Source organism: Helobdella robusta, assembly GCF_000326865.2.
Source record: "Helobdella robusta unplaced genomic scaffold HELROscaffold_3, whole genome shotgun sequence".
NCBI classification, from domain to species: Eukaryota; Metazoa; Annelida; class Clitellata; order Rhynchobdellida; family Glossiphoniidae; genus Helobdella; species Helobdella robusta.
This window is the reverse complement of record NW_008704501.1, coordinates 3,004,361-3,018,229: the sequence shown is the minus strand read 5'-3', so window position 1 is coordinate 3,018,229 and position 13,869 is coordinate 3,004,361. Positions and strand designations below refer to the sequence as shown.

General features: G+C 33.6%; 1 protein-coding gene across 1 annotated transcript in view; it reads left to right on the top strand.

The window, feature by feature from the left end:
• Positions 1-13,660, top strand: part of HELRODRAFT_161283 (hypothetical protein) — a gene marked incomplete at both ends in the record, with an annotated part of 18,100 nt that extends 4,440 nt beyond the window's left edge. The window contains 28 exons of the mRNA XM_009021215.1: positions 2,043-2,177; positions 2,447-2,523; positions 2,839-2,913; positions 3,043-3,141; positions 3,392-3,552; positions 3,806-3,891; positions 4,118-4,272; positions 4,360-4,518; positions 4,653-4,712; positions 5,076-5,125; positions 5,672-5,990; positions 6,155-6,237; positions 6,416-6,596; positions 7,112-7,229; positions 7,467-7,628; positions 7,813-7,950; positions 8,527-8,760; positions 9,275-9,363; positions 9,557-9,703; positions 9,982-10,077; positions 10,627-10,696; positions 11,286-11,446; positions 11,758-11,866; positions 12,291-12,381; positions 12,509-12,724; positions 12,935-13,037; positions 13,205-13,264; positions 13,496-13,660. Coding sequence (XP_009019463.1) covers positions 2,043-2,177; positions 2,447-2,523; positions 2,839-2,913; positions 3,043-3,141; positions 3,392-3,552; positions 3,806-3,891; positions 4,118-4,272; positions 4,360-4,518; positions 4,653-4,712; positions 5,076-5,125; positions 5,672-5,990; positions 6,155-6,237; positions 6,416-6,596; positions 7,112-7,229; positions 7,467-7,628; positions 7,813-7,950; positions 8,527-8,760; positions 9,275-9,363; positions 9,557-9,703; positions 9,982-10,077; positions 10,627-10,696; positions 11,286-11,446; positions 11,758-11,866; positions 12,291-12,381; positions 12,509-12,724; positions 12,935-13,037; positions 13,205-13,264; positions 13,496-13,660 — 3,599 coding nt within the window. The remainder of the gene's footprint in view (positions 1-2,042; positions 2,178-2,446; positions 2,524-2,838; positions 2,914-3,042; positions 3,142-3,391; positions 3,553-3,805; positions 3,892-4,117; positions 4,273-4,359; positions 4,519-4,652; positions 4,713-5,075; positions 5,126-5,671; positions 5,991-6,154; positions 6,238-6,415; positions 6,597-7,111; positions 7,230-7,466; positions 7,629-7,812; positions 7,951-8,526; positions 8,761-9,274; positions 9,364-9,556; positions 9,704-9,981; positions 10,078-10,626; positions 10,697-11,285; positions 11,447-11,757; positions 11,867-12,290; positions 12,382-12,508; positions 12,725-12,934; positions 13,038-13,204; positions 13,265-13,495) is intronic.
• Between the last annotated feature and the right edge of the window lie 209 nt (positions 13,661-13,869).

Genomic DNA, 13,869 nt, shown 5'->3' with positions numbered 1-13,869 from the left:
TGAGATTGCTACAGTATGTTTGATGATGAAGGTATACCTGAGGATTGGCGACACAGTGTGTTGGTGCCGTTGTATAAGGGCAAAGGAGATGTGAGAGATTGTGGGTCATACAGGGGTGTGAAATTACTAGAGCACGGAATGAAGGTAGTGGAGAGGGTGCTTGAGAGGAGGTTGAGAAGTATGGTGACAGTTAATGAAATGCAGTGTGGGTTTATGCCTGGTAGGGGAACGGTGGATGCGTTGTTCATGGTGAGAATGTTGCAGGAGAATTATAGAAAGAAGAAACGAAGATTGTACATGTGTTTTGTGGATCTAGAAAAGGCTTTTGATCGAGTACCGAGGAAGGTCATTGAATGGGCGTTGAGGAAGAAAGGAGTGAATGAGAGACTTGTTAAAGCTGTGATGCAGCTGTATGAAGGGGCAAAGACAAAGGTGAGGGTTGGAAGGGGGATGTCGGACGCTTTTAGTGTTAAGGTAGGAGTGCATCAAGGATCAGTGTTATCACCGTTTCTGTTTGCAATTGTGATGGATGTTGTGTGTGGAAACATAATGGAGGGGTTGTTATTTGAGATTTTGTATGCAGATGATTTAGTCTTGATGGCTGATAGCATGGAAGAATTGCAGTTAAAATTTGACAGATGGAAAAGTGTTATTGAAAAGAAAGGGTTAAAAGTTAATATTGGTAAGACGAAGGTAATGGTGAGTGGGGAAGGTAGGGAGCGAGTGATAAGTAAAATAGACCCCTGTGGGATATGTGATAGGAGAGTGAAGGCTAACTCGGTATTGTGTATAGGATGTCAGAAATGGGTGCATAAGAGATGTAGGGGTGTGAGGGGGGCACTGAAAAAGGTGGAAGGCACGTTCAAATGTAAGAAATGTGTTCATGGTGTGATTAATAGGACGGACGCAAGGACGGGGTTGAGTGGTGGTATTGAAAGAGTGGAAAGCTTTGTTTACTTAGGGGATAAGCTGAATGCGGATGGAGGATGTTTGAGCGCAGTTACGGCTAGAGTTCGTGTGGGATGGATGAAATTTAGGGAACTGGGTGGGGTATTGTGTGGAAAGAAATGGTCAGTGAAGATGAAAGGGAGGGTATATAAAGCATGTGTGAGAGCAGCGATGGTATATGGTGGTGAAACTTGGGTGTTGAGGAGAGAGGAGGAGAGTGTACTGCAGAGGGCTGAAAGAGCTATGGTGAGGATGATGTGTGGGGTTAAAGTGAAGGATAGGAGGAGTAGTACAGAGCTGATGTCAATGATGGGACTGAATGAGGACATTGTGACATTGATAAGGAGATCGAGATTGCGGTGGTATGGACATGTGTTGAGAAGGGATGAAAGGGTCGGGATTAGGCGAGCGTTGAAGTTCGAGGTTGAAGGAGTGGTAGGAAGGGGTCGTCCGCGATTGGGATGGAGAGAGCAGGTGGAGAAGGACAGGGTGAAAGCGGGGCTGCGTGATACTGAGGCGAGTGACAGATGTGGATGGCGTCGAGGGGTATTTCGGTTTTATCATAGGTAGCCAAACGGCAACCCCCGATCTCGAGGAAAATGCCGTCTAAACGTGTGTTGTTGTTGTTGTTGTTGGTGTTGTTTGTTCTCTTAGATATTTTTTCAAGATTCCAAACAATTCTTTTCAAATATTTATTCAACTCGTCAATTTTAAAACAGAAACAATATTTTAGATTAATATTTATTTACTTTTAAAAGGTTAGATATCTTTGTAAGAATGCATAAAGCTTTTTTGACTGAATAGTTAACGCATTGTACTTGTATAATTTTAAAATGTAAAGACTGAAGATAATTTGCTTTGGTCTTTGTTATTGGTGTATGTATGTTTGCGTGCGTGCTTGTGTTACACTTTCTTTTGCTCTTATCACTGTCTGCATTCGCTGTTTTGAAATTTTTCATTTCATTTTGCTTTGTGCCAATTTATTTTAAAACTAATTATCCAGTCAAAATTTTCACAAAATTCTAAACTTATAATATGGTGAATCATGAATTGTAAATTATGAATTGTGAATTATGTTTATTTTCGATGATCAGCATCTGCTGAGAATAACGCTCGTGGTAAGAAGAGAGAACTGGTAGGAGATGTGATGGGAGGAGTGCAGCACAAGAAATGCAGGTCTTCATCGCCGAACATTTATTTCGATGACGAGGAGGATGTCACAGAGCCAGGTCGGTTATTTTTTATAATCAGATTTGTTAATTATCATACTTATAACATTTAATGTTATTCAATACCTTCTATTAAAAAATCATATTTCTATTTCAATTAAAAATGATCCTCACTTTTGTTTACAAAATGGCAAGAATTATTTAACCTAATTATTTCAATAATTATCGAGGTGACCCTAAATGTAATTTATATATAAACTATTTCGTTAAACTCTAAATGATAATATTAACATTTAATTAAATAGAATTCGTATAATTGTTTTTAAAAGGAGAGATAGCAGATGGCTGTGACGTGGTTGATGAAAACATGGACATATATGGAGCATTATCTGACGGAGAGATCCCTGTGAGTTTTCATCCAAAGCTGTTTAATTATCATTTCTTTGCACAGGCTGGCACTTGGCTGTAGAAATGTACCGAATGGTGAATTCGGTCGAAGCCAAAAGCCGAATAACATTTGAAATAATTAGCATAATAACTAGCCACCATAAAACACACATTCAATAAAAAATTGACAGTATGCTGCTTGCTCGTTTGCCTAATATGCATATGTTATTGTTGTTTGTTTTATACGTTTAATATGCTGTTTGATGTCCGTATGTCTAATGTATGCTGACTGTACCACTGGTTTGTAAGGATGTTTATTATAAATTTGCAACAGGAGAATGATGGCGAGTACTCTCAAATTTCATCTGACGAGAACAACTTGCAATATGTCAGCTGCTTGCCCCAGGAGGTTTTTACAACTTTTTCTTTCTAAGATTCAGAGTTATAAATCATCAGGCTAAGTTTGACTCTTTCTATGAATTCGGTATTCGAGAATTTTGTTATTTACCTCTTTTAATTGTGCTATTCTTCTGATCAGGTGGAGTTAGGAGACTGGGAGGGAGTTGATGATGGCACGTGGACTTACGGATCCATATCAAGTTTTAATCCTTATCAGTGTGAACTTGCCTCTCTTGAAGTTTGAATTCATTAATTTTTCATTATTCGTATTATTCAAAACAATGTTAATGATATAATTTATCGTTCAAATAATGAAGACATGATGAATATTATATGATATTCATTAAAATAATCTTACTGTTTATAAATGTCAAAACTACGTTCTGTAAAACAGTTAGTTAGTCTTAGATATTAATTTTAATCGCAATCTTAAAACATAGCCCAACAATGCAAGTTCACTCACATATTGTTTAAACATATACTTCCAGACTTTTGCAGACCCTTCATTGACAGAATTTGAGAAGGAAAAATTGAAATTACTGAGCGGTGAAGTTGTACTGGATGAGATTGAGGACGAACAAATGCCAGCATCGTCGTTGTTCATCTTGAATTTCATCAAACATCTCAAGCAGGGAGCTCAGCATGAATTGTCAGTTTCTGAAAATATTTTTAATTTTATTTGAAAATTTTTTTTTACCAAATAAATGTCACGATAGGAAAAATAAATATTAAAAATGCTGAAATGGCTTTATTAGGCTTTTTCGGCCTGAATCAAATGTCGAATTTCGGCTGAACATCGGCCAGGTCGTCAGTACAGTGCCTCTCCAATTAAAAATAAATTTATAAACTTGATAATTAGAGTCAATTAGCTGATTGTTTTTATTCTGAACCCCAACCACAAGCAGCTTCGTTGATTCGCTGGAGTCCTTGCCTGCTCACATCCTGCCCGGTCTTGTGTTCATCAGTCAAGCTAAAAAGTTGAAAGAAAGTTGGTTTCAATGATGCTGATGATGGTGATGATGATGATGTTAGGGGTGGTTGATGGTGGTTGTGATATTATCTTAATAATGCATTACTTATTTGGGCGAATTCTTCTAGTGAACAAATTATTTTTAAATTTTGATAAATTATTATTTTTAACATCTTGTAAATGATTATCCCTTTTATGTGAATCAGTTTTTATTTTTAATTTTCATAAATTTCGTTCAATGCAGATGTGGAATATTTAATTGACTGGGCATGTGACAATTTAGAAAATGGATTGAAGGCAATTTCATTCAAGAACTTCTCAATAAAGTACTTGAAAGCCATCATCAAACTGCTCGGATGTCTGTGTACCTGTGACAGTCACATTGCTGGCATCATGATGGTTCGATTTGTTGCACATTCTGTTTAATTACACGCTAATTACATGCTCATTGTGATTGTGTTAATATGAAACCTCTTTCTCTATAAGGAAAGGAATGTCCAGCAGAAGCTCCTCAACGCATACGATGACATGTCTCCATCAATTTCTCTGCAGTCACTCATCCTTGCATCCATAGACCAATCTATTAGATTCAAAGTAGGACTTGATGCTTTCATCCGCAAGCAATCAACTCATTCGGATGGAAAGGTTTCATTTGTGCTGAATGTTCACGTTCATGGACGGAGCTCATTGATTATTATTATTTATATTATAAATTTTACTTTATATCATACTTTAATATTTTTAAAATTACTATAACAAAATTTGTTGAACCACTGCAGACCGAAGCATGCTCTCAAACTCCTTACCAAAGCATGGTTGGAATATTGCTTAAAAAGCAGGTAATGGATTGTCAGTTTAGTTGGATTTTATTTATAAGAATTGTATGTATCATTTAAAAGTGTATTTCATTTTTTCTCTCTTTCTACCCTCTTCTCCCTCTATTTCTCTCACTCTCTCTTTTTCTCATATATATGGTTAAAAATAGCTCAACCTGATGAAATGAATAATTATGAGCGTAAGTTAGAACATTTGAACATTGCTCGCTTGCGACAGTATCAAGATTAGAAGCAGATGGCTGATGGGAATAACAAACTACAAACATTTTTAAAAAAATTCAATTAATTTCAATATACTTATGTCATCTTAATAATTTTTTGAAATAGCGGAAAATTTTATCATTGCGGATTCAATCAATTTTGAAGAAAGTTCACATTTACGAGGTCCTCTCAAAGTTGTACAAGAATGTGCTAAAGTTTGTATCCATTTTATTTATTCATTTCTGTTGCTTTGTTCATGCATGTTGTAATTTGTTTAAACTTCCATCATTCATACATGGAAATGATTGTGCAATATTTTCATGAATGTTTCTGTCATTCCTGTCATATCAGCTCCCTTCTGGGAATTCGGGACTTGCATTTTCTCTTGATTTAACTCTCCACATTCAAGTTATTAAGCACTAAACGGAGCATTAAAAAATAATTTGGTTCTGCTTTTTTACTCAAAATATATTTATCAATATATGTTTGAGTGATACTTTGAATACAATAGTTGCCAAGTGGTAAACTATTAATGGATGGAAATTGAACAAAAGAGCTTTTCTGATTGCATCCCCACTGAAGGATTTGTCTCTAAAAACACAAATAATTTGCAATTTTTTACTTTCATACAGGTAATTGTTGTCCACCAACAAATTCCATTTTGTTCGATCATTTTTTTGATGATTTATAAATTACTGTCCACTTCAGTTTTGTAGAGGTGTGATTTAATTAATTTTATTGAATTTTATTTTCTCCTAAAGCCTTCAGAACAAATCTGCCATTGATGAATTCAGCAACACCACCACCAACAACAACAACAATGCAGACGTCGTTAGCGAGGATATTGATAAGATGGATGAAGTCGTATCGGATGGTTTATCGAGTGACATGAAGCAAGCGGAGAAGAATGTTGCTGCTACATCTTCCAGCTCGGAGAAGAAGGATTCCAGTAACGACAACACAATTGACGATGAGATGAGATTGATGAAGACCAATGATGACGAGATCAGTGAGGAAGTCATGATGATTGTTGCCTGCTTGGATGAAGTTCACACCGCCCTACAAAGTCACCATCAACTGGTTAATTTGCATTACTTTTTAAGGCTGTTTGTAATGTTTTTACATAAATTTAAAGTAACTTGCTTTATTGTTTTTTTTTTTGACTAATTTTATTTATTCATGTTTTCTATTCATGAATTACTGTATATAATGTTTGCGAATTTTAATTTTATTAATTTTTTCAGGCACAGCCAGAGCGATTTGTGATATACAAGAGGCAAAATGCACTCAATTCCCTCTCTGCACTTATCCATATTTTTGATACTTGGTTAGTTTTGAAGTATTTTTGTCTGAAGCATAATGTGATGACTTTGTATCAATTACTTTCAATTTTCAAATTTTGTTATACTTAATTATAATTATTTTATTATTATTATTGTTATTTCAAACATTTTTTAAATTTTCAATACTCATGCTAGTAATACCAACGAAAACGTTTGTTGCAGTAACCTGATAGAGTGCATATTCGTGTTGCTGTCATCTCCACTGACCAACAACAACCCATCCATATTCATGAGCCTCAAAAACGTCCTCACGTCGCTCACCACCTCGCATCAAGGGCTGCTTTTTTTGACCTTCAAATCAGAGGCCACCAATGGAATTCTTCGAATTTTACTCCAAACATCTGTTGGTTAATTTTTTTCCTTTAATATGCTTCTGTTTTACGTAATTTCATGAAATTAAACAAATCCCGTTATTCAGTAACTTCTGATATTAAAATTAAAATTAAAAAAGAAAATTAAAATTGTTTGAGACAATAGGATTGTTAGGCTGACATGCTGGCGGGGAACACTTTGAAGGTTTAGTTAGTGTAATGACCCACTAACATAATCGATATTGTAATAATTATGCGTGATAGCTCTTATTTCTCACCTACGCAAGATCATGCCGACTATATTAATAGAACGACACTGTAAGATGTAAACCGAGTATTTGTTGGTTAAGACTAATTATCATTTTTGTAAGAGTTAATATGAAACTGAACTGATAAACACCGGTTTTGACTAAATTAATTTGGATTAGTGTTGTTTAAATGTTAGGAAATAAATTGAATAGATGAATATTTTATGAAGCATATATTTGTTTCAGTGACAGCAGTGTACTTGGTTTTTATAACATAAATAAAATTATATTTCTAAAAGGATTATTGTCAAGATGATGAGAGGGAGTTGAATGCAGCAAACCAGCTTGGACTCTTCATGGCCTACCATCTGCAGACAATCCAATACATTGACCAGCTTAATGAGTACCACATAAAAGGTTAGCATTTCATTTGTAATTCTCTTTTCAGCGAATGTTAAAATTATTTTTTATTTTCAGCATTGAGTTTTGAAAATTTATAAAAAATTGTTTTAACATTTAATAGATTTTTTCTTAAAAAAAGTAACTTGTAGTTGAATATATTCTTGCCGATTGAAAATAACTATAACAGCTAAAATAACTAAAACACTGATCACATCACGTCACATCACTGATGACATCACATCACATCACTAGCTTCGTTGTGTGAGGATCAGAATGTCAACGATACAGCCATTCTCGCAGTCATGTTGAACCTGTACTCAATGACCTTCACCTTCCAAGGAAAAGAGGCATTGGTCCACGTATTCACATCCAATGATAACATCAACACTCTCATTTCATTCATCCAAGCAGATTGTAAGTGGGCGATTTCTTTCTACACGTAATAATTACTTCAATAACGACATTCTAAAATATATTACTCAAGAATTTCAAACATTAACAAGTATCAAAAACATTTATTTAATAGTTCAGATAACCTCGCTGACAACGGTCTAATTAAAAAAGTTTTAATGAATAATTTTTTGAAACCAAATTCCAGCTGGAGATAATGAGAAGAAGCATTCACCTGTCTGCATATCATACGTCCTCTCCATCGTCCTCATCATCGTTCAGCACACAGATGAAGTGGGGTGGCTGATTACAAATTGCAAAACACTCTTGGCTGTCGTTGAACAAGGTTTTGATTTGTTTGTTGTCTATCTGTCTGTTTGCTTATTTGCTTGTTTTTTTTTGTTTGACTTGTTCGTTTGTTTGTTGAAACTGCACCAATATTTTGATTTTGTTCATGACACTTATCACCATAAGGGAACCTCTTCCTTTTTCAGGACGTGGTCAACATTAGCGAGAAACATTTTTAGAAATCTAATGAATTAATAATATTTTATCGTTATATATTTCACAACAGATAATAAATAGTTCATGTTCCGTCCTGAACAAAATCCTTTTACTTATGAAAATCCTTTTAAGTTTCCATTTAGTGACGTGCGAATAGGTCTGATTTAAAATTATTGCCTCAGTGCTCCTTTTTTGTTGCATAGGCAGGTCTAGCTGCACTTGCCAAACTTCAACTTTTCAATTGAAGTTTATAATTAAAGTCTGAAGCAAATAATTCAACATGCAACAAATCCAATAGTAGACCAAACGTGAAATCACAAATGTAAAAACGTCATTAAAATGTGTATTGATATTATTTCAAATTTGTCAATATTATTTCACACATGAATTAACTTCAATGATATTTATATTTGTACAGAACTGAAGTCTGGCAAGGCAGATGAACAGGTGAAGGAACTGTACGACTGGATATCTCCATTGAAAATCATCGGAACACAAACAGCGGCGCGTGAAAACTGCCAGACACTTGCTTTGGAGCTACTGACAGCACTGAGGCAGCATGCCGATGATATGCAAGATGTTCCTAAAAGCGCTGTCACCATTTTGAGAGTGCTGAAACATCTGAGCATCCAATCAAATGATTGCCAGGAGGGTTGGTTCATTCAAGTATCATTAACATTAATTATAATTTAGAAGACCACATCATCAAGTTTTTTTTTTATTCACTGGGTTATCTATCATTTTTATTCAAAAATGTTGAAGTGAAAGAGTTTAGCAGCAGTGGGCTAAGGTCATTATAAAATTAAAATCCAAGTGGTTGCGTTCGAGATTGAAAAGGTTTCTTTAAGTCTCATCTATAATTTTAAACTCGACTGACGATTTTTCAAATAGGAGTTTAAAAAGTTTAAAATAACGATATTTATTATGTGAACTAGCCAAAAAATAAAATTTTATTGATAAACCTGGTGTAAGATGTTCAGAATAGATAAGCTTACTCCACGTTTTCAAACAGGCCAGCAGCTGTTTATGTCTGTTAGCGTTGAAAGCACTCAATGTCATTTTTATATGCCAAGGCTGATGCACTTTTATTTAAGCAATTATGATAATTTTTTATATTTTTTATATTTTTCAAATTTATTTTGTAAAAATTAACAAAAATTATTCAGTTGACATGTTCAGAGAAATTCAATACAAAGTGGTTTTAAATAATTTGTTCGGAGCCAACTGCCTGTCATTGTTCGGAAGCATTCTGCTGGTTTGATTTCATTCTTTTTTTAATCGTGTGTTTTGATTTAAACTTTTGGCACATATATCAGTGCAGAATTAATATTATTTTTTGTTATCATTTTATTTTATAATAAAACTTATAATTTGTATTTTACCGTTATAATTCAAAAATATATGCAGCCCTGTTCAAAACAAAATTTTTTCATATTTTTTTTCAAAAGAAAGTGAAAAACTTATTGCTGTTGCCATGGCAGCTGGGGTTTTCAATGACCCCGACCAGAAAATGGTTGGTGCTATCTGTGGTGCAGCCCATCTTGCTGATGATGAGGGCGATACTGACGCAGCTGATATCTCTTAGAGATACTAAGGTAAGGGAAATAGCATTTTTGTTTATTTATTTATTTACTCGTTTGTTTGCCTGTTTTGTTTGTTTGTTTGTATGTCTTTATCAATCAATTTGTCTGTCTTTCTTTCTGTCTGACTATTTTTTGTGGCTGTTAATGTTTGTTCTTCATTACTCATATTGAAACAGTACTGATTTCTTGTTGTAGATGATAAATTTAAAGCATTACAGTATTCACGGTATAATTGGTTTAAATCATTCTAATTGTCTTTGATAATTTTTTTAATTTTTTCGTTAATACAGTTTGCAGACTTGTCAGCACTTGCTGGCTTGTTTGGCATACATACAGTCATGTGTTCAACCTCACAGACGGGAGTGCTCCCACTTGAGTTACAGAAGGTCTATCATTTAATTTACATCGTTCTGTTATATTTTATTATTACAAATCAATTTTTGCAGCAAACAAATCAGCCATCGCCTTCTTGGAGTTAAATTTACAAGGCAGCATATTTAATATTTAAATGACTCACGGCCTCGCTTACTCAGAATCTCACAAAGTCACATTGTCTGTATATTGTTTGAAGTTATGAGTTGATAATTAGCCATCATTATAAGATATTTTCATATATACTCATATATACAAGATATATACTCGCCTGCCTGCCTGCCTCTACAAACATGATTTGCTCAGTTTTGATGTTAATAAACCATCTCATCTTTTATTATTTCTATTTATTGTTACTAACCTATGCATACTTTTTAAACACCGTAGTGTATTAGTTGCAGAAAAAAAACCAAGTTCATTATAAGTCATTGTTTTTTGTATAATTTTCTTTGTTATGTTGTTAGAATAACTTGATAATGCCAGCAGATTTGTTTAAAATGTTTTTTTAAAGTAACCTATTCAGACATTACGATGTTAACTTCTTAATTATTTTTAATTTGCAGATTCAAAATTTGATTGTGGACATCCTGATGGCTTACACTCAACCAACGATTATCGATTCCGTGAACGAAGGTTGTTTCGTAACAGTCAATAAGTTGCTCATTTTTAAATTTATTCGTCTGAAACATTTGCTTGGAGGGAGTTGAGAAATCATTTTTTTGAGCAGCTTGCTTTCATTTCGAGCAGCTTGCTTTACTAATAAGATAAGCGTGAAGATTGTCAGCAAGTTTGAACAGATGAAACAATTGAACTAGTGCGTGAAAAGTTTTGAGCTGCATTGACGTGTAAACCGGCCAATTTTGTTCATTTATTTTTCTTTAACATTCTTCATTTGATTGGGGTAGTTTATTTTTTCAATGATAATTTGAAGTTGAAGAATTTTCGATTGATTTAAATACAAACACGGTATAAAAAATTTGTGTTTACTGAGCTTATTCTGACTGTAAAATTATGACCATTTAATTAGTAATAGTTGTTAACAAAATTGAATGAGACGAGAAGTTATTTCAAATGATGATCAGGGCGCTTAGGAATAAATGTAATATTTTTTTTATTGCTTGAAAAATCAGATTATTTGTATTTTACTTTTAGACTGAGACGTTTAGCTAAAATCAAATAGTTTTAAGTTTTGCGACATTCGATTCAACTATTTTTAAAACAGATGAATCATTGAAATTTTTTATAGTTGGGTCGGATGGACTTTGGAGCAAGATGATTGGAGAAGTTCTGAAGTACACTCTATCCTTACCGTGCACCTTCCTCAGTGGTCTCATTCTCATTTCTGAGCTGTTGCCTTTGCCTCTGCCCTTGCAAGTCAAGCAGGTTGATGTTTGTTTCATTCATTCATTCTCTCATTCATTCATTCATTCATTCATTCATCCATCCATTCATTCATTCATTCATTCTCTTATTCATTCTATCGTTCATCCATTCATTCATTCATTCATTCATTCATTCATTCATTCATTCATTCATTCATTCATTCATTCATTCATTCATTCATTCATTCATATTTTACTTCTCTGTTCAATTTTTTTTGTGGCTTTATGCTTCAAAATAAAATTAATTGATTTACTAGACAGAAATATTTGTAGTTTTTTCATGACGCTAAATGTATAAAATAAATATTGAAGGAGATCACCTCGAAGCAAGTGGATGAAGTTCTGCTGATGAGGAAGAGGTGGGCTGTCCAGTTACTGTCGCATGCATCTGTCCTGCATCAAATCATTAGAGTCCTCTCTGGTCAGTTGGTCATTCTTTCCTCTTGATTTGTTTAGTTCATATCGCATTTTAACGCTATCAGCATTTTGTTGTTTTTTTAAAAAAGACTTTAATTTTTTTGTTAAAAAAATAATTCTGCAGTTTTTTAAAAGCTGATGTTTACGCTGGGATTTGAATAACATAATATAATAATAATAATAATATAATTGAAAGTTTAAGAAAAAAATATAGATATATAAATACATTCTGGTTATGTCCAAATTAAGTGTCACCTAGTTCAAAATTTAAATACGTTGAATTAAAATGATTTATTAAATTTTTATGTTCAAAAATGTTTAAGTTAGAAATGTTTATGAATTTATCTAATTTCTTTTTATTTGAATACTCTTTATATTTTGAAATTTATTATTGGTGGTTATTAATTTCAAATATTTTGAATAAAAAGCGACGACCATACAGCCATTGAATCAACTGTTGAGAAGAGTCTGTTGGCAAATTGCTGACTTATCTGCTGCAACGGCTGCCATCGTTGTCAGGTATTTCTTTACTGTCTTTTCTAATACTTGCTTCTCTCGTCATTTCATTTCCTCGTCTTATTTGATTTTAGGTTCTTTCGTTTCAATACATTTTATTTATTGTAATTTTCTATTCTCTCTCCTGCAGTTCACTTATAGATATTTTGAAAGAAAGTATGGATCCTTCCATGGACCAAGCAGCTTCCACGAAAGCTGCCAGCGACAAAGCAACAACCACAAACATCAAATGTGAGCAGCCCGAATGCCAAGCCTCCCCGCGAACTTACAGGATTTTGAGTCTCATCTCATTCCTCGTCAGCCAGCCTGCTATCAAATGCTCATTTCTCTCTTATTTAAAATCAAAGTATGTATTTTTGTACCTTAGCGTTTTTTTGAGTTTGTTTGTTATTTTGAGAGCAAATATTATGCATTCGCATCATGTACAATGATGCGAACGAATGTATGTTTGTCTGTATATATGTTTGTTTGTATGTTTGTTTGTTTGTATGTTTGTTTGTTTGTTTGTTTGTTTGTTTGTATGTTTGTTTGCATGTTTGTTTGTTGCATTTTTAAGTGATGCAGGTGAGATGTATGGAGATGTTATTGGACGGTTAATCTCTCTTCTCGACGTAGTGTCCGACCAATTTGCACACCTGCAAGCTCAAGAGGCAATTTTGGTTGGTGCATTCATCTTCACTTTCAGTTTATTTTTTGATGTATTCGAAATGACTGACTATACGATATGAAATTGTTTATATTATTTTACGTTTTGTTTTACATTTTACAGTAAAAAATTAATTGCAATTAAACCAGTTTGAAAGAATTAAATTTTTATTAAATGCAGACAATATTTCAAAGCTTGTGTGATTACGAAATTAGTCTCATCATCGATTCTGATCTGAAGGTTCTTTTTTCTTTAATTTGACTTTTATTAAGTTCATTTGAAATAAAGGTGAAAAAGTGTAAAAAAGTGTGAAAAACTCATTTGTACATTTTTTCAAGTTCATAAACTTTCATTCATTCAAATCAAAAGTGTCCTTCTAATCTAATATGCTATTCTCACCAAAATCAGTAAGTAGATAATTAATTAATTAACTAACTAATTAATTAATTTATCTGTTAAAAAAATCGCCAGCTATCCAACTGCTTGCCGTCGAGGGAGCACATCAGTCTCATATGCCTGGCTCTCCTGAAGCACATTGGCAATAGGGATCACAAATTTTCGACCATCCTCCTCTCACTCAGGACATTATCTCTCCTTCTTGAACACGATTACGGCTTCTACTTGGTCAAACGGTAACTTGTTGCATTTATGTTCTAACTCAACATTTGAATTAACATTCATTTTATATTCTCAATTAGAAATGTATAAAATGGGATATTATTGGTGCGCTTACGCCAATCGTGTTCTCATTTTTAAGTGCTTCATTTAGATAATAATTGTTCAAATAGAGGTGTATTCTAAATAAAGAATTTTCTTCTTGTTAACGTTTAAAAAGTTAAAATCAT